A 23,539-nucleotide genomic window follows, 5' to 3' on the forward strand; every position below is an offset into this window, starting at 1 on the left:
AGGCAGTTTTAAAATAAAAACATACATGATACCAGAGGAAGGCAGTTTTAAAATAAAGACATACATGGTACCAGAGGAAGGCAGTTTTAAAATAAAAACATACATGGTAGCAGAGGAAGGCAGTTTTAAAATAAAGACATACATGGTACCAGAGGAAGGCAGTTTTAAAATAAAAACATACATGGTACCAGAGGAAGGCAGTTTTAAAATGAAGACATACATGGTACCAGAGGAAGGCAGTTTTAAAATAAAGACATACATGGTACCAGAGGAAGGCAGTTTTAAAATAAAGACATACATGGTACCAGAGGAAGGCAGTTTTAAAATGAAGACATACATGGTACCAGAGGAAGGCAGTTTTAAAATAAAAGCATACATGGTACCAGAGGAAGGCAGTTTTAAAATAAAGACATACATGATACCAGAGGAAGGTAGTTTTAAATTAAAAACATACATGGTACCAGAGGAAGGCAGTTTTAAAATAAAAACATACATGGTACCAGAGGAAGGCAGTTTTAAAATAAAAACTCTCATGGTACCAGAGGAAGGTAGTTTTAAAATAAAAACATACATGATACCAGAGGAAGGCAGTTTTAAAATAAAAATATACATGGTACCAGAGGAAGGCAGTTTTAAAATAAAGACATACATGGTACCAGAGGAAGGTAGTTTTAAATTAAAAACATACATGGTACCAGAGGAAGGCAGTTTTAAAATAAAAACATACATGGTACCAGTGGAAGGCAGTTTTAAAATAAAAACATACATGGTACCAGAGGAAGGCAGTTTTAAAATAAAAACATACATGGTACCAGAGGAAGGCAGTTTATAAAAAACAAACATATATACAGCAGTGTGCTTTAGTTACTTATAAGTTCATATGAAAATGATGCAAAATTCTAAACTGCATCTTTGGATGACTATTTCACATTGAAAGTGCTTTCCCTGGGTCCCAATTATGTTTAGCTGGGACAACTCTTTGTGAAAATCTCCTTGTAACTGGAATTAATATGAATATTTTATGTAACGGGAAATTTAATTGGTCAAAATGCCATCATGTGTCCACTGCGAGCAGTTATTTGTTTCAATAAACTGTTTAATGAATTACCTGTAATGCTAACATTTAGAGTCACATGATCAACCTGCTGAAATTAACACAAATGAAATGGCAACCACCACAGTTTCTATATATCAGATGGCTGATTCATGTTTAAGCTATCTGTCTGGGTGCACAAAATACACAGGTAAAGAGCTAGGACATGTTACCTGGCATATCCTGGAGAATGGTGGTGTTCATCCTCTGAAGTTGACCTATTCCAAGGTTTGATGGCTGTGTACGAAGCTGCATCGGAATGAACTTGTTGCTCATTTTTGCCGTCGCAGATTTGTCACCAAGGGTGGTGGTATCAAAGTTCATTGTCTGGCCTACTTGCACGGTCTGAAGTGGCTGCTTGTAACTGGTTGAGGACTTTGGTAGCTTTTCAAGGGACTTTCTGACTGATGGTCTGAAATTACCAGTGGGTCAAAATTACAATGCTTATAGTCTATAGAATACATGGCAACATCATGGCTTTTATTCCCAAGACAAAAATATCGTAAAAGCAGTTACCAAAACAATTAAAATTACTTTCATTTTTACCATTTTCTCATCACATTTATTATTACTCTAATATTTCACAATTAATGATTAGCGCAAATCTCTCTCACTGTAAGGCCCTTCATTATAACACAGTTCTTGACATAAGGTAGGTATGATCAAGAATCCCATTTCATTAAGTAGTAGTATAATCATATATATTATATACATCAATATAAGGGAGTCTCACTATATGGCACTATACTGTGTCTCCCAATGGACAACATTAAAATGATGGAGTACTCAACATATTACATACAAGACAGTCCCACTACAAGGCAGCATAATGTGTCTCCAATGGACATTATAATGAGGTAGTTCTCTACATATTGTATATAATGCAATCTCACGATACTTTGTTTCCATGGACAGCATTATAATGAGGGAGTACTCTACATATTGCATATAAGGCAGTCTTGCTACAAGGCAGTATAATGTGTCTCCAATGGACAGCATTATAACGAGGGAATACTCTACATATTGCATACAAGGCATTCTCACTTTAAGACAGTACACTCTATCTCCCATGGATAGCATTATGAGGGAGTGCTCTACACATAAATAAGGCAGTCTCAGTATAAGGCAGTATACTGTCACAGTGTCTGATGTACAGCATTATAATGAGGGAGCAATGTGTATTTAGTAAATTGCATAATGCTCTTCACTCAATAATATTTTATCCACTTTGTATCCACCAAAAGAAGTTTGTTCTTAGTTAACTATGTGGTGTTTAGTAATTTGAATATTTTCTCACATATTAATCACATAACTATGTGAAGACAATGTCTACAGTTAATTCCAGGAATATTTGTATTATTCTAATGTCAATCAAATGTATGAGTGTATAGATGCTGTAAACATGTTATTGCCAGAGTAAGGCTTTGTTTTCAGGTTAAATGTATTAGTTCTATTTTGATATAATGCAATAGCCTGAAGCTATAGGACTATAGTTTTCAAGGTGTTGGTGCTGCAAGTGATTCCCCTCTTGCAAGGCCCATCTCATGCCAGGCCATACACCTATGATCTGAGGTCACCATGCCCAAAACTCAAATAATACATTTGTACCACTTTCTCTGCTGTTAACTCATTAAGCCCTGGCGCCGTGTTTACGTGGCAGGAGGTAGTAGCCTATTGTCGAGCTCTGTAGTGTCAAGGTCATGTAAGATACACTAAAGTGGGTGGTATTAAAGAAAGGTAGACAGATGTAGCTCTACAATGATACCAAATAATCTGGATGTTTTAGTTGCACTACAAAGTACAGAGGGAAAAACCTAATTTTTTGACCTGTTCTTTTTCACCCAAATTCGCCCATTATTGGAATCCGATTTGGTGTCTGGCTTTTAGACTTTTTGGCCTCAGATCTAAGACAGACAAGTCTGAACTGCACATAGACAGGTCAACCTTTGCAAAAAGTAGGATAAGGTGGGCATTTGGAATAAAGAGTGGTCTCAATACAAAAATGATGGGTCTGTTAAGCAAAAAATAAAAATATTAAAAGAAAGAAAAGAAAAGAAAATAACTCAGACTTTTACCCTTCTGCTCATTAGCGAGCAAAATAACCAAATGGAAAATGATGTTTCTAACACAACTAGGCATTAGGCTAATGGAAATCTCTTGGAAGTCAATGTATTAGGATGTATTCAAAAATAGCCCCCAAAATGTGTTTCCTACTCGCATTTCAGGCGAAAACAACCAAAACTTCAGAAGTAATGAGTTAAGACAGGTCACTCCTTTTATAAGGTTAGCCTTTCAGTTCTCAAAGGGTGGTCTTTATTAGAGTAAAACTGGTAATTTGAATCTTATTATGTTCATAAATACTGCATTCTGGGATATTTCATTTGCCAGATGTATTTTTTTGTTGTAAACTCCAGATTTGGGTTTCATCCAGTGAATTTAAAACTAAAGTCTTGAATCCTGCAATCTGATTGGTTGAAATTTAAATCTGATTTTCAAGTTGAAATAAGAAAATTTACACTGCAGCTTGAAACTGAATTGGTATAGTCAGGGCAGGGAAAATTTTACATTAAAAGATCACAAGCAGGCCAAGTTAGTTGTCAAGATCACAAGCAGGACAAGTCAGTTGTCAAGATCACAAGCAGGACAAGTCAGTTGTCAAGATCACAAGCAGGCCAAGTCATTTGCCAAGATCACAAGCTGGCCAAGTCATTTGTCAAGATCACAAGCAGGCCAAGTCAGTTGTCAAGATCACAATCAGGCCAAGTCATTTGTCAAGATCACAAGCAGGCCAAGTCAGCTGTCAAGATCACAAGCAGGCCAAGTCAGTTGTCAAGATCACAAGCAGGCCAAGTCAGTTGTCAAGATCACAAGCAGGCCAAGAAAGTTGTCAAGATCACAAGCAGGCCAAGTTAGTTGCCAAGATCACAAGCAAGCCGAGTCAGTTGTCAAGTGGAAAGAAGCGATTTAATGATTATCTTTAATTGTTTGCTACGTTGGTCAATGATGGAGAAAATGATATACTGAAAAATCTAAATAATGTGGACATGCAAAAAAAGAAATATATCCAGAAAATATTATGCTAAGCATTTACATGTGTGTAAAAGAAAAACATATTAACATATAAAAAAACATTCTTCTATGATTCTGTTTCTTAGATCATTTATCTACTCACATTACCTTTTTCAGTTCTTATCTTTTCTTCCTTAAGATGTTTTGTTTCTTTGGATCAATCGTTTTAATGATAAATCATATTACTATAAACTCAGCCTATGCAAATGCACTGCATGGGATAAGTCAGTGTTTTTCACTTACTGAACATTGTCAAGAACTTACTTGGTGCAGCTGTGAACATGTAGTACCTGATAAGTTTGTTCCAATGTAACATGTCACGGAAGGTCTATCTTGATGCACAAGTATGTAAAATCATGAAACATCATCATATGTATTTATTTGCAATTAGGTCATAAATAATAATTAGAACAAAAGTTATATAAATATATATTTATATTTAGTTTAATTTTGTGAAAATCAATTTAATTGAGATTTATTACTTAATCAATGGGGGTATAAAATAAATAAATTTTTGTGTTTGTACTGTTAGATATTTTGGTCTCACCTGAAGTATACAGGGATTTTATCCATTGTATATCTTGGTCCTGCCCACAATATCCAATCTTACAAATATTATTATTATATAATATAATAAAGTTCCAAATAACTATATAACAAAGTACCAAATAAAAATATAAGCTGTTTATTTCAAAAATAAGCTATATGCTTATTGTCCAGATTTTATTGTATTATTTATTTCAACCCCCTCTGGAATCAGGAATGTGGAAAAAACCCACTTCATTTTTGGGAATCAGAAATGTGGAATAGGCATGTCATAAGAGGGAACTAATAGAAGCAGAAGCTGCAGTGGTTCAGTAGTCAGCATTTCTGACTCATGACCAAAACTGGTGCAGGTTCAAATCCTACCATTGGACCAGCTTGGGTTGGCTGTTATGGTGTGATCATGGACAAGGCACTTTAATCCAATTTGCCTTTGCATAAATAACCTACCTGTGTTGATCTGCCATAAAACACCACACAGAAACAAAATTATTTCAACTGTAACTAGCACATAACAAGTAGGTTTCATTCTATGCCCAATAAACTCCATTCAAATATTGTTCTAAAATGTGATCAATAAATCAACATTCAACAAATGAAAGTTAAACATAATATACTAAAAGCAAACGTGCATTAATTATTTATTTAATTAGCCATACTGCATGATTATTTTGTGAATTCAACATGCACAAAAGTTACTCAAAGAAAGAATATTAAATTTTTTCTTTATAAATTTCTTCATTTTTGACAGATGAAATTAAATTATTATAGAGAAAACAATTACCATTAACTCAAACTTTATTGACCTACATAAAAAAATCTAAAAGGCTATGTCCTATATAAAAAGTATGTAAACGTGTTTTTGTACTTACATGACATACACAATGAATTCACAATTTGCATGACAAACACAGAGAATTCACTATTTGCATGACATACACAATGAATTCACTATTTACATGACATACACAACGGATTCACTATTTGCATGACATACACCATGAATTCACTATTTGAATGATATATACAGTAAATTTACTATTTGCATGACATACACAATGAATTCACTATATGCATGACATACACAATGAATTCACTATTTGCATGACATACACAATGGATTCACTATTCTGAATGACATACACAATGAATTCACTTTTTTGCATGACATACACCATGAATTCACTATATGCATGACATACACAATGGATTCACTATTCTGAATGACATACACAATGAATTCACTATTCTGAATGACATACATAATGAATTCACTATTTGCATGACATACACAATGAATTCACTATATGCATGACATACACCATTAATTCACTATCTGAATGACATACACAATGAATTCACTATTTGCATGACATACACAATGAATTCACTATATGCATGACATACACAATGGATTCACTGTTCTGAATGACATACACAATGAATTCACTATTTGCATGACATACACAATGGATTCACTATTCTGAATGACATACACAATGAATTCACTATTTGCATGACATACACAATGAATTCACTATTTGCATGACATACACAATGGATTCACTATTCTGAATGACATACACAATGAATTCACTATTTGCATGACATACACAATGGATTCACTATTCTGAATGACATATACAATGAATTCGCTATTTGCATGACACACACAATGAATTCACTATTTGCATGACATACACAATGGGTTCACTATTCTGAATGACATACACAATGAATTCACTTCTTGCATGACATACACCATGAATTCACTATCTGATCTGAATGACATATACAGTAAATTTACTATTTGCATGACATACACAATGAATTCACTATATGCATGACATACACAATGGATTCACTATTTGCATGACATACACAATGGATTCACTATTCTGAATGACATAGACAATGAATTCACTATTTGCATGACATACACAATGAATTCACTATATGCATGACATACATAATTGATTCACTATTCTGAATGACATACACAATGAATTCACTATTCTGAATGACATACACAATGAATTCACTATTTGCATGACATACACAATGGATTCACTATTCTGAATGACATACACAATGATTTCACTATTTGCATGACATACACAATGAATTCACTATTTGAATGACATACACAATGGATTCACTATTCTGAAAGACATACACAATGAATTCACTTTTTGCATGACATACACCATGAATTCACTATCTGAATGACATATACAGTAAATTTACTATTTGCATGACATACACAATGAATTCACTATTTGCATGACAGACACAGTGAATTCACTATTTGCATGACGTACACCGTGAATTCACTATTTGCATGACATACACAATGGATTCACTATTCTGAATGACATACACAATGAATTCACTATCTGCATGACATACACCACGAATTCACTATATGCATGACATACACAATGGATTCACTATTCTGAATGACATATGCAGTAAATTTACTATTTGCATGACATACACAATGAATTCACTATATGCACGACATACAAAGTGAATTCACTTTTTGCATGACATACACAATGAATTCACTATATGTATGACATACACAGTGAATTCACTATTTGCATGACATACACAATGAATTCACTTTTTGCATGACATACACCACGAATTCACTATTCTGAATGACATACACAGTGAATTCACTATTTGCATGATATACACAATGGATTCACTATTCTGAATGACATACACAATGAATTCACTATTTACATAACATACACCATGAATTCACTATATGCACGACATACAAAGTGAATTCACTTTTTGCATGACATACACAATGAATTCACTATATGTATGACATACACAGTGAATTCACTATTTGCATGACATACACAATGAATTCACTATTTGCATGACATACACAATGAATTCACTATTTGCATGACATACACAATGGATTCACTATTCTGAATGACATATTGCATGACATACACAATGAATTCACTATTTGCATGACATACACAATGAATTCACTATTTGCATGACATACACAATGGATTCACTATTCTGAATGACATACACAATGAATTCACTTTTTGCATGACATACAGAATGGATTCACTATTCTGAATGACAAACACAATGAATTCACTATTTGCATGACATACACAATGGATTCACTATATGCATGACATACACAATGGATTCACTATTCTGAATGACATACACAATGAATTCACTATTTACATGACATACACAATGAATTCACTATTTGCATGACATACACAATGGATTCACTATTCTGAATGACATACACAATGAATTCACTATTTACATGACATACACAATGAATTCACTATCTGCATGACATACACAATGGATTCACTATTCTGAATGACATACACAATGAATTCACTATTTACATGACATACACAATGAATTCACTATTTGCATGACATACACAATGGATTCACTATTCTGAATGACATACACAATGAATTCACTATTTACATGACATACACAATGAATTCACTATCTGAATGACATACACAATGAATTCACTATTTGCATGACATACACAATGGATTCACTATTCTGAACGACATACACAATGAATTCACTTTTTGCATGACATACACCATGAATTCACTATCTGAATGACATACACAGTAAATTTACTATTTGCATGACATACACAATGAATTCACTAATTGCATGACATACACAGTGAATTCACTATTTGCATGACATACACAATGTATTCACTATTCTGAATGACATACACAATGGATTCACTATCTGCATGACATACACCATGAATTCACTATATGCATGACATACACAATGGATTCACTATTCTGAATAACATATACAGTAAATTTACTATTTGCATGACATACACAATGAATTCACTATATGCATGACATACACAATGGATTCACTATTTGCATGACATACACAATGAATTCACTATATGCATGACATACACAATGGATTCACTATTTGCATGACATACACAATGGATTCACTATTCTGAATGACATAGACAATGAATTCACTATTTGCATGACATACACAATGAATTCACTATATGCATGACATACATAATTGATTCACTATTCTGAATGACATACACAATGAATTCACTATTCTGAATGACATACACAATGAATTCACTATTTGCATGACATACACAATGGATTCACTATTCTGAATGACATACACAATGATTTCACTATTTGCATGACATACACAATGAATTCACTATTTGAATGACATACACAATGGATTCACTATTCTGAAAGACATACACAATGAATTCACTTTTTGCATGACATACACCATGAATTCACTATCTGAATGACATATACAGTAAATTTACTATTTGCATGACATACACAATGAATTCACTATTTGCATGACAGACACAGTGAATTCACTATTTGCATGACGTACACCGTGAATTCACTATTTGCATGACATACACAATGGATTCACTATTCTGAATGACATACACAATGAATTCACTATCTGCATGACATACACCACGAATTCACTATATGCATGACATACACAATGGATTCACTATTCTGAATGACATATGCAGTAAATTTACTATTTGCATGACATACACAATGAATTCACTATATGCACGACATACAAAGTGAATTCACTTTTTGCATGACATACACAATGAATTCACTATATGTATGACATACACAGTGAATTCACTATTTGCATGACATACACAATGAATTCACTTTTTGCATGACATACACCACGAATTCACTATTCTGAATGACATACACAGTGAATTCACTATTTGCATGATATACACAATGGATTCACTATTCTGAATGACATACACAATGAATTCACTATTTACATAACATACACCATGAATTCACTATATGCACGACATACAAAGTGAATTCACTTTTTGCATGACATACACAATGAATTCACTATATGTATGACATACACAGTGAATTCACTATTTGCATGACATACACAATGAATTCACTATTTGCATGACATACACAATGAATTCACTATTTGCATGACATACACAATGGATTCACTATTCTGAATGACATATTGCATGACATACACAATGAATTCACTATTTGCATGACATACACAATGAATTCACTATTTGCATGACATACACAATGGATTCACTATTCTGAATGACATACACAATGAATTCACTTTTTGCATGACATACAGAATGGATTCACTATTCTGAATGACAAACACAATGAATTCACTATTTGCATGACATACACAATGGATTCACTATATGCATGACATACACAATGGATTCACTATTCTGAATGACATACACAATGAATTCACTATTTACATGACATACACAATGAATTCACTATTTGCATGACATACACAATGGATTCACTATTCTGAATGACATACACAATGAATTCACTATTTACATGACATACACAATGAATTCACTATCTGCATGACATACACAATGGATTCACTATTCTGAATGACATACACAATGAATTCACTATTTACATGACATACACAATGAATTCACTATTTGCATGACATACACAATGGATTCACTATTCTGAATGACATACACAATGAATTCACTATTTACATGACATACACAATGAATTCACTATCTGAATGACATACACAATGAATTCACTATTTGCATGACATACACAATGGATTCACTATTCTGAACGACATACACAATGAATTCACTTTTTGCATGACATACACCATGAATTCACTATCTGAATGACATACACAGTAAATTTACTATTTGCATGACATACACAATGAATTCACTAATTGCATGACATACACAGTGAATTCACTATTTGCATGACATACACAATGTATTCACTATTCTGAATGACATACACAATGGATTCACTATCTGCATGACATACACCATGAATTCACTATATGCATGACATACACAATGGATTCACTATTCTGAATAACATATACAGTAAATTTACTATTTGCATGACATACACAATGAATTCACTATATGCATGACATACACAATGGATTCACTATTGTGAATGAGATACACAATGAATTCACTTTTTGCATGACATACACCATGAATTCATTATTCTGAATGACATACACAGTGAATTCACTATTTGCATGATATACACAATGGATTCACTATTCTGAATGACATACACAATGAATTCACTATTTACATAACATACACCATGAATTCACTATATGCACGACATACAGAGTGAATTCACTTTTTGCATGACATACACAATGAATTCACTATATGTATGACATACACAGTGAATTCACTATTTGCATGACATACACAATGAATTCACTATTTGCATGACATACACCATGAATTCACTATTTGCATGACATACACAATGGATTCCCTATTCTGAATGACATACACAATGAATTCACTATTTGCATGACATACACAATGAATTCACTATTTGCATGACATACACAATGGATTCACTATTCTGAATGACATGCACAATGAATTCACTATTTGCATGATATACACAATGGATTCACTATTCTGAATGAGATATACAATGAATTCACTATTTGCATGACATACACAATGAATTCACTATTTGCATGACATACACAATGGATTGACTATTCTGAATGACATATTGCATGACATACACAATGAATTCACTATTTGCATGACATACACAATGGATTCACTATTTAAATGACATACACAATGAATTCACTTTTTGCATGACATACACCATGAATTTACCATTTGCATGACATACACAGTGAATTCACTATTTGCATGACATACACAATGAATTCACTATTTACATGACATACACAATGGATTCACTATATGCATGACATACACAGTGAATTCACTATATGCATGACATGCACAATGGATTCACTATTCTGAATGACATACACAATGAATTCACTATTTGCATGACATACACCATGAATTCACTATTTGCATGACATACACAGTGAATTCACTATATGCATGACATGCACAATGAATTCACAATTTGCATGACATACAGAATGAATTCACTATTTGCAAGACATACACAATGAATTCACTATATGCATGACATACCCTGAATTCACAATTTGCATGACATACACAGTGAATTCAATATCTGCATGACATGCACAATGAACTGACTATTTGTATAACATACAGAGTGAATTCAATATTTGCATGACATACAAAGTGAATTCACTATCTGCATGACATACACAGTAAATTCACTATTTGCATGACATACACATTGAATTCACAATTTGCATGACATACACAATGAATTCACTATTTGCAAGACATACACAATGAATTCACTATTTGCATGACATACACTGAATTCACTATTCTGAATGACATACACAGAAAATTTACTATTTTGCATGACATACCAATTTTAATGGATTTCTTGGTTCCTTCAAAACAAGAAGTTCAATACACAATAAACAATTACCATATTAACTTGCAAGTAAGTTAGGTCAAACTACAAATTGCACAGAGCCAGATCTGCTGTTGCATAATGCACTGGCAGATCTGGTCTATGCAGTTTGTTAGTAGTAAGCAGTAGGGGAAAAGAGAATAGACCCTCATCTGTCGGTTAATTATGCAATGTCAGGTCAGGATCCATGTTGCTTATTCTTGAACTTGACTTATAAACTAGCACATACGGTATCCTGGAAACAATAAGATTCCTCCTCCAGTCCACAAATTTAAGAACACAAACTAGGTTATTTGAAGAAGAAAAAAATTAAAATTAATACCAAAGGAAGCATCACATTTGATGTAATACATGTACTTTGTGCTTTAAAAAGTTATTTAGGTAAATTTCAAAAGCTTAAACCTCATCATGAAAACCACACACCAGTGATGTCACATTATGGTAGCTCTTCATTTTGAGAGTGACTATGTGCTGACTAAATTACATGTAAGAACAACTTAGTCCAATTTCACTGCAAATGGTAAGTGGTATTGAGATGACACACAACAAGCTATCAGGTATAAGACAATAAGGCAGGTTTTAATAGCAGCTACTACCCTTAAAGACGTGTGCTGAAATTGAGATATGTGCACCTAGCAATATATATTTTAGATGAGTTTTGACCCAATGGAGAGGGGAGAGGTTGTTAAGGCATGTGTATGCATTGCGTCAATTCTGGTACAAGAATTCACAGTACAACATATATGTGGGGCGGCTAAGATGGCAACAATACTAGAATAATGGCAAAAATGCTATAAAAATGGCAACAATACAAGATAAATGGCAATAATGCTAGATAAATGGTAACAATGCTAGATAAATGGCAACAATACTAGATAAATGGCAACAATGCTAGATAACAACAAGGCTTTTATGTCAAGCAGTAATTAAAATCACTGTGCTCAGTATGATCATGAAATAAATATTGGTAAATATAAAAATGAAGAAATAATTGTGGAGAAAATCATAACATTCCATCTCTTAAGAAGGGCACGCAGTTGTAAATATTGATGATATGACAAAAAAATTTTTAATAGCATAATTAACTTCTCAGGTTAACAGAGTAATCAAGGCTAATTGATTAAGCTAAGCTAAATATAGTGATTTGTCACTATTACAGCATCCATGGGAGCAATATAAATGTACTGTAATATATGTGAGATTGCCTTATAATTGGGTACATTACAATTAGTACAGTGATTTCTCACTATTACAGCATCCATGGAAGCAATATAAATGTACTGTGATATATGTGAGATTACCTTATAATGGGGCATATTACAATTAGTTGAGTGATTTCTCACTATTACAGTATCCATGGGAACAATATAAATGTACTGTAATATATGTGAGATTACCTTATAATGGGGCATATTACAATTAGTAGAGTGATTTCTCACTATTACAGTATCCATGGGAACAATATAAATGTACTGCAATATATGTGAGGATGCCTTATAGTTGGGTACATTACAATTAGTACCATGATTTCTCACTATAATGCAGTTTAAGGTTACCATACAAGTGTACTGTGTTTTATATATATATATATATATATATATATATATATATATATATATATATATATATATATATATATATATATATATATATATATGAGTTTGCCTTCTACTGGGGTAGAAAAACATATTATATAATTGAATCCATGACCGTACCTGCCTTATAAAAGGGTTTGTGTTATACTGAGATGCATTATAATAGGATATATTATACATATTATACAGTGGAATCCATGGCAATTTCTGCCTTATAAAAGAGACTGTGTTATACTGATGTACCTTACAATGGGGGTATATTATATATATTATTACTATTACATAATGCAATGGAATCCATGGCAATGCCTATCTTATAAAAGGGACTGTGTTATACTGATATATGTTATAGTGAGGGAACACTGTGCAATCAAATTAAAATATTTGATTCTCTCCAGACACACTCAGTTTTGAATAGGATGGACCCATAAACTTAGTCATATAATGTACGAACAGATCTCGGTCTAAGCTCTTCAATCTAAATCTGATTTTATACAAATGACATAGACCCTGATCTGTCAGCACATGATGTATCAACTCTTCTGTGTCTATCCCATTGACAGACGGGATTAACTAATTCACAGTAATGATGGTATTTTCTACAAGATAGGAATCAATGTTCAAGTTTACCAGATTATATTTAAATTATGAATTAATTTACATATTTGATTTGTTTTGGTTGCCTCTTAGATTCAACATTATATGGTTATTATGAATATCTTTTTAGCAATAAGTAATATTTCCATGGCAATAAAGATGATCCATACAATATGATACCTTTTGAGATATGCACCTCTGGCATTTCCTGTCAGGGCTAGACTCTGACAAAATCACAATTATTTATGCAACTGGTCTAGGCCAACAGGAAAATGCTAACAAATTCTGTCTATATAAACAGTGCAGATTAGTTCACCCATTCCCTGTCTTTGAACAGTTCAGTCTGCTAATCCATCCTTTTCCTATTTACAGTCTAGTCTAGTTAACCAATCAATAAAGTCAAGTCTAGTTAACTCTTCCTCTGTCTATAAAGTCTAGTCTATTTAACCCATCCTCTGTCTATAAAGTCTAGTCTAGTTAATACATCCTCTGTCTATAAAGTCTAGTCTAGTTAACCCATCCTCTGTCTATAAAGTCTAGTCTAGTTAACCAATCCTCTGTCTATAAAGTCTAGTCTAGTTAACCCATCCTCCATCAATAAAGTCTAGTCATGTTATCCCATCCTCTGTCTATAAAGTCTAGTCTAGCTAACTCATCCTGTGCCTATAAAGTCTGTCTTTAAAGTGTAGTCTAGTTAACCCATTCTCTGTCTATAAAGTCATCTAGTTAACTCATCCTCTGTCTATAAAGTCTAGTCAAGTTATCCCATCCTCTGTCTATAAAGTCTAGCCTAGTTAACCCATCCTCTGTCTATAAAGTCTAGTCTAGTTAACCCATCCTCCGTCTATAAAGTCCAGTCTAGTTAACCCATCCTCTGTCTATAAAGTCTAGTCTAGTTAACCCATCCTCTGTCTATAAAGTCTAGTCTAGTTAACCCATCCTCTGTCTATAAAGTCTAGTCTAGGTAACCCATCCTCTGTCTATAAAGTCTAGTCTAGTTAATTCATCTATAGTCAAGTTAACCCATCCTCTGTCTTTAAAGTCTAGTCTAGTTAACCCATCCTCTGTCTTTAAAGTCTAGTCTAGTTAACCCATTCTCTGTCTATTTAACCCATCCTCTGTCTATAAAGTCTAGTCAAGTTAACTCATCCTGTCTATAAAGTCTAGTCTAGGTAACCCATCCTCTGTCTATAAAGTCTAGTCTTGTTAACTCATCTATAGAGTCAAGTTAACCCATCCTCTGTCTTTAAAGTCTAGTCTAGTTAACCCATTCTCTGTCTATAAAGTCTAGTCTATTTAACCCATCCTCTGTCTATAAAGTCTAGTCAAGTTAACTCATCCTGACTATAAAGTATAGACTAGGTAACCCATTCTCTGTCTATAAAGTCTAGTCTAGTTAACCCATCCTCTGTCTATAAAGTCTAGTCTAGTTAACACATCCTCTGTCTATAAAGTCTAAACAATTAAACAATCTAGCATAGTTAACCCATCATCAGTCTATAAACAGTCTTGTCTAGTTAACCCATCCTCTGTCTATAAACAGTCTAGTATAGTTAACCCATCCTCTGTCTATAAACAGTCTAGTCTAGTCAACATATATTCTGTCTGTAAACAGTTTAGTCTACCTAATCCATCCCTGTCTATAACAATCTAGTCAACCCATCCTCTATCTACAAACTGTCTAGTCTAGGTAACCCATCCTCTGTCTTTAAACAGTCTAGTCTAGTTGACCGATCCCTCTTTATCTATAATTTTAACATGATACCATATACAGGATGATACCTTACAGGTCATTATTCCCATAACTTGTTTGTTTTTCAAAAGCTTCAGGCATGTTGTGATACACTCTGCCTGTTATATCCACAGCAGGATAAAAAATAATATATGTGAAAGATTTCAAATTACATCATCTTGGTCATGGTCTGATAGCTGGCAATATATATTTAAAGCATGAAGATTTTCAACAGTCAAAGGTGTAGTTTAAATTTTAAACCATGTATCTGAAAGTATGTGTTATCCAATACATTTAACTGAAAGTATGACTTGTCCCATATATTTCAATGAATGTATGATTTACCCCATATATTTCACTGAGTGTAAGATTTATCCAATATATTTAACAGAAAGGATGATTTACCCCATATATTTCACTGAGTGTAAGATTTATCCAATATATTTAACAGAAAGGATGATTTACCCCATATATTTCACTGAGTGTAAGATTTATCCAATATATTTAACAGAAAGGATGATTTATCCCTTATATTTAACTGCAACATTATGCTTTTGATTAAAAGAATTTCATAAAAGCAGATATATTAAAAAGTATTTATAAAGTAAAAATATAAAAAAATTAGGCTTTGAAACTCTGTTTATTTGATGGTTTACAGAATTTCTCTAGACTGAAACCACTTGTTGCTTAGCAACATGCAAGTTATATCATATAAAGCTCATTAATTTTCTATATTTGCGAATTACATAAATAGCAGGGAAATGCTGGTTTTGACTTAACTTGCATCATGTGTGCAGTAATATACCCATAGCAGAAGTGATGCAAGGTGAAGTCAAACATATTTCCCTAATACTATGTAAATTCTCAACATTTTTCATTATTCTTTTCAAAGTGTATGAACTTCAAAAATCAACAGTGCATTCTGTTCAATGTGTACAATCTACAAGTGTATTTATTACATTCTTTAAAATGTATAAATTCTTCAAGTATACAGATTGCATTCTTTTCAATGTGTACAATCTTCAAGTGTACAGACTACATTATTTTCAATGTGTACAATCTTCAAGTGTACAAACTGCATTCTTTTCAATGTATACAATCTTCAAGTGTACAGATTGCATTCTTTTCAGTGTGTACAACCTTCAAGCTATCAGACTGCATTCTTTTCAATGTGTACAATCTTCAAGTATACAGACTACATTCTTTTCAATGTGTACAATCTTCAAGTGTACAGCCTGCATTCTTTTCAATGTGTACAATCTTCAAGTGTAAAGATTGCATTCTTTTCAATGTGTACAATCTTCAAGCTATCCGACTCCATTCTTTTCAATGCATACAATCTTCAAGCATACAGACTGTATTCTTTTCAATGTGTACAATCTTCAAGTGTACAGAATGCATTCTTTTCAATGTGTACAATCTTTACACATACATACTGCATTCTTTTCAATGTGTACAATCTTCAAGCTATCAGACTGCATTCTTTTCAATGTGTACAATCTTCAAGTGTACAGACTGCATTCTTTTCAATGTGTACAATCTTCAAGCATACAGACTGTATTCTTTTCAATGTGTACAATCTTCAAGTGTACAGACTGCATTCTTTTCAATGTGTACAATCTTCAAGCATACAGACTGTATTCTTTTCAATGTGTACAATCTTCAAGTGTACAGACTGCATTCTTTTCAATGTGTACAATCTTCAAGCTATCAGACTGCATTCTTTTCAATGTGTACAATCTTTACACATGCATACTGCATTCTTTTCAATGTGTACAATCTTCAAGCTATTAGACTGCATTCTTTTCAATGTGTACAATCTTCAAGTGTACAGACTGCATTCTTTTCAATGTGTACAATCTTCAAGCATACAGACTGTATTCTTTTCAATGTGTACAATCTTCAAGTGTACAGACTGCATTCTTTTCAATGTGTACAATCTTCAAGCATACAGACTGTATTCTTTTCAATGTGTACAATCTTCAAGTGTACAGACTGCATTCTTTTCAATGTGTACAATCTTCAAGCATACAGACTGTATTCTTTTCAATGTGTACAATCTTCAAGTGTACAGACTGCATTCTTTTCAATGTGTACAATCTTCAAGTATACAGACTACATTCTTTTCAATGTGTACAATCTTCAAGTGTACAGCCTGCATTCTTTTCAATGTGTACAATCTTCAAGTGTAAAGATTGCATTCTTTTCAATGTGTACAATCTTCAAGCTATCCGACTCCATTCTTTTCAATGCATACAATCTTCAAGCATACAGACTGTATTCTTTTCAATGTGTACAATCTTCAAGTGTACAGAATGCATTCTTTTCAATGTGTACAATCTTTACACTTACATACTGCATTCTTTTCAATGTGTACAATCTTCAAGCTATCAGACTGCATTCTTTTCAATGTGTACAATCTTCAAGTGTACAGACTGCATTCTTTTCAATGTGTACAATCTTCAAGCATACAGACTGTATTCTTTTCAATGTGTACAATCTTCAAGTGTACAGAATGCATTCTTTTCAATGTGTACAATCTTTACACATACATACTGCATTCTTTTCAATGTGTACAATCTTCAAGCTATCAGACTGCATTCTTTTCAATGTGTACAATCTTCAAGTGTACAGACTGCATTCTTTTCAATGAGTGCAATTTTCAAGCATACAGACTGTATTCTTTTCAATGTGTACAATCTTCAAGCTATCAGACTGCATTCTTTTCAATGTGTACAATCTTCAAGCTATCAGACTGCATTCTTTTCAATGTGTACAATCTTCAAGTGTACAGACTGCATTCTTTTCAATGAGTGCAATTTTCAAGCATACAGACTCCATCCTTTTTAAAGTATATGAACTTCAAGTGTACAGACTACATTCTTTTCAATGCATACAATCTTCAAGCATACATATTGCTTTCTTTTCCATGTACAGCGCATGACACCTGCCAACATAAGAACACATAAGCACAGTGAAGAACTATATTTAGCTTTAAAACTGTGACCTTGGCCTTCAATCTAGGACAGCAGACAGGATTTGTGAGCCCTAGGACAAATTCTAGAATAGGCTCCAATGAATTACAACAACAAAAAAATTCTCTTTGGCAGTGGGCCCCCTGACCACTGTGGGAATCGGCCTCAGAATTTTGTCCTAGTTGTCCAACCCTGTCCATGGCCCTACTTGACGCCACCAAATCTGAAATCAGCACAGGTTTCTTTTTCTGGGCAAAGGAAAATATATGTATCTAATTTCCTTGAAATTAGTTACAGAAGTTCAGTTACTAGCCAGAAAAATTAAATTTGATGCAAAATTTATTTTTTGCAAACAGTGACCTTATTCTGCATGCCATCAACACCCAGATTGACAGGGATTTTCTCAGGTACAAGAATTATAGCACATAAACTTAATTTTGCTGAAATTGGTTGAAATGCAAGGAACAAATACTGTTTTACACAATGGTCCCCCTCATTAAAGGCCACTTCTTTAATAACGCCACCTTTCTAACATAAAAAATTATATTTTAACTAAAGTATATACTTGTATATAAGTCAAATCCAGCCACAAACATACACAGACACTGATCTGTCATCACATAATGTGCTGGCATATCAGGGTTTATGGTGTTTGTTTTACTGGTTACTTCTAACAAACTACATAGACCCAGATTTGTCCTCATACTGTATGATAGCAGATCTGTGTCCATGAAGTTTACGGCTGGAGTGATGACCTAATAAGAGAGGGACCACTGTAGCAGTGACCTAGATATTTAAAGGACCACTGTAGCAGTGACCTTAAGATTTAAAGGACCACTGGAGCAGTGACCTTGAGCTTCAAGGTACACATCCCAAAACAAAAAATGGTCTTTTCTTGGTCAGGGTGGAACACATGAACAAAGTTTAATGCATGTGTAGTTCTTAAGTTACTGTCTGGCAATGAAATATAAAGACAAATATATTTTTAACAACTGTGACCTTGATCTTGGATTGAGTGACCCAAAAGAATTGACAGGGTTTATCTTGAACTAATTAGAATATATATACCAACCTGCATTGATATATGTTCACTCTGAAGGTATAATTTGTAGATGAATGCATAGGTAAAACATGATTAAGCAAACAGTGACCTTAAACTTTAAGCAACGGAAACAAAATTCAATGGGGTTCTAACTTGTGCTTAGGAAAATATATGTAACAAAATGCATTGAATTCTGTTCACTAGAACTTAGGTTACTATCTGGAAATTAAATGCATATACAAAGATCTATTTTCAGCAGCACTGACCTTTGTTCTTCAAGCTACTTAGTCCAAAATTGACAGAATTCTTTCTAGAGTTAGTGAAACAGATTATACAAGTCGTACTGAAACGTGTACACTTGGCAAAATCTATTTTCAGCATCAATGACCTTGACCTAGGATCTCCTGACCTCAAAATCATTAGGTTTTACCTTGGGCTAAGGAAGTTACATACATCAAATTACACTTAAATATATTCTCTAGAATTGAAACAGTCATCTGGAAACCAAATGAACACCAAACTATGATATGCCCCACCTTTCAGTCGTGGGGTACATAAAGAAAGATGGGACATTGGTCGATTGATACAGACAATGGAAGATAGAGCTTTGATTGGCTGATATAGAGTCTGTTGCAAAAATTGCAATTTATTTTTCTTCTTACTCATTTAAACCATCTAATCATTTTACCTAACGCAAAGGTATGGAACTGAAAATGGAATCATTAGCCCCCATCTTGTTTTCTTGACACTTTTCTCTATATAAGAATAATTACAAATGTTTACCAAGGCTTTGTAACAAGCATTTATAAAATCATATCATGTCATGATGAAAACCAGAAGTTAGTAGTTGATAACATAAGAAAGGAACTACTTATGTATACATGTGCCTGTTTATAATATTTGTGAAAAATGGCTAATATATAGTTTTATTTATTTCTTGAGATACATTATTATATCTTTAAATATTTGTAATTATGAGAATTGAACTTAATATTTTACAGGATTCATTAAGCCATGAAACTTTAAAATCAATTATATACTATCGATCATTACGAAGGCCACCATGATACTGTTAGAGTAAAGTGTGCAAATGATTTTCAAGTTTTATGACTTCATGAAACTTGCAAATATAAAGTTACATGTTTTATGAAAGCAGCTCTTTGCAGCCAAATCTTTGCAGATTATTTTTACTCACTCCTATATGTTCCTCCATAGAGCTGATTTGGTGACAATAATTGGAAATTTTATTTTCTTCACTACCCATTGTTAACTATAATTTTATTAATACAATGTAAGAATCATCAGAAAATCCAAAGTACTACCAACCAAGAAAGTAGAGACCTGTAGCCTGTCAGCAAATAATAAATACATGTATAATAAAAAAATTAAAAACAGACAATATAAACAAAAATGTCTTCAGTCAGTAGAACAATAAAAGCAATAGGGGATTGAACAGAGTTACATTCTCTACATCTGTTAGCAGCACTACCAGAACATCTGGTTCAAGCGATTTCTTATCACTCATTTTAATACAACTTTGAGTCTTTGTTTCAGTTACGTTTTCATTATGACAAACATTTTTTGGCCCAAAAAACACCTTCCAGGATTAAAATATGTCTGTATAATCTTTTGCAACAAATATATATAAAGTGAATGATGGCTTATATATTTTTTCTTCCTTTCTTTTCTTTTAATTTGAAGATATGGTATCAAAAACAAGTAATGATGTACTTCTAAGCAAAACTCCTTACACACTGACACTATCTGCATACAAACAATAAACAACTGATTAAAGGTGTTTCTCACTCTGTGATATTTCTAACAATTAGGACTTTTTTGTATCTTATATGTAATTCTTTTAGATCCAAATTATTAGCACTTTACTGTTATGAATTAAATTTCCTCCTCCTCGTCCTCATTTTGATGACAATGATAATAACTGAAATGATAATGACTGTAACAGCTGTTGTTATTGCTGTTGTTGTTGTTGTTGTACATTGATTATGCTAAAATTTACCAATCTAAATTCAAATTATAAAATATTTCAGCCAATTACATGAAAGTTGTGAAAATATAACAATATTGGGACAATAAATATTGGGCAGTTTTTCCCACTTAGGTCATCATTTATGTTTTCAAATCCAATCATTCAAAGGGTATTTTTCTCAATGTTTGAGTATTTTTTTTCCAAATAACTAAAACATATTTCTCATTGAATTTTCACAGTTAGCCACAGTGTGATACACTGACTGTATCTAAATAATAATAATAATAATAATAATAATAATAATAATAATAATAATCATCATCATCATCATCACAACATCATCACCAACAACAACAGCAAATACTTCAAGAATACTTCATAACTGCCACTGAATGGATTGTATCATTAAATAAATTCAAGAACCAAGTATCTTTTAAATTAATATTAGATATAATTAGTTAATTAATAAAATATTATTACAAAATGAAGAAAGATATAAATCAGTGGCTGATGTAAAAGCTTCAATTAGAATAAGATCTCAGGTACTTGAGTTTCATATGATCTTTAATGTATTTAATTTGACATCAAAGAAAAAAAATTTTGCTGTGAAAATCAATTTAAAGACAATGAGAAGCTACTATCACATTAGTTCGAAATTTTGTCCATGAAAAAGAATGAAAATTTAAGGAAAAAAAAGAAGAAATACCATTATCTACCTGAAGTGTTTAGAAAATAAATACTGGTATTTTCTTAACTTTTCACTTTTTAGGGATAAAATATCAAACTCCTGTGATACTGGTGATTACTGTTAATAAAGCTCTTCAATGATTTCATCATTAAGATTCTTTGCATTGTCCATACTTGCTTATCAGTCAGGTCAAACTGCAAGCTGCACAGACCCAGATCTGCCATCGTATAATATGCCTAATGATCTGGATCTATGCAGTTTGTTAGGAGTAATCAGTAGAACAAACAACATAGACCCTTAATTTGCCATCATCTAATGGACCTGGTCTATGTTGTTAGCAGTTGGATGGGGCTTAAAAGTGAGTATATATGGTAAATATTTTTTGTGGTAATGCAAAATTAAAATGGAACCCATTTTAAAGAAAATGAATCCAAGCTAGATTTGTGTTTGGAAAATGTGTTGACATTGCAAACCAAAAAACTCCCAAGCCCAACAAACCAAAAAATTAAAAACTATTCATATGTGTTAGAATTTCTACAATGGCATAAAAAATGGCATCTTAATCGAGTCATCTCTTTATATAAATATCCACATCAAATTTCATTTGTCTGCATCACATGACCTTTGTATGATTTTGCTAACAATAAGATTTAAGTTTTTCCCAAATATTTCCAAAGATAAAAATTATAAAATAAAATTAAAAAACTTATGTAATAACATGAAAGTCTAACTGGTTCATCCTCATATATCTATCAAAT

General features: G+C 32.7%; 1 protein-coding gene across 1 annotated transcript in view; it reads right to left on the reverse strand.

Annotated features, from left to right (window-relative positions):
- Positions 1-23,539, reverse strand: part of LOC149778292 (uncharacterized) — a 170,702-nt gene that overhangs the window by 20,923 nt on the left and 126,240 nt on the right. Inside the window, exon 21 of the mRNA XM_089938317.1 lies at positions 1,267-1,505. Coding sequence (XP_089794443.1) covers positions 1,267-1,505 — 239 coding nt within the window. The remainder of the gene's footprint in view (positions 1-1,266; positions 1,506-23,539) is intronic.

The sequence above is a fragment of the Sinohyriopsis cumingii genome, chromosome 17 (assembly GCF_028554795.1).
Source record: "Sinohyriopsis cumingii isolate HCF-2022 chromosome 17, ASM2855479v2, whole genome shotgun sequence".
NCBI classification, from domain to species: Eukaryota; Metazoa; Mollusca; class Bivalvia; order Unionida; family Unionidae; genus Sinohyriopsis; species Sinohyriopsis cumingii.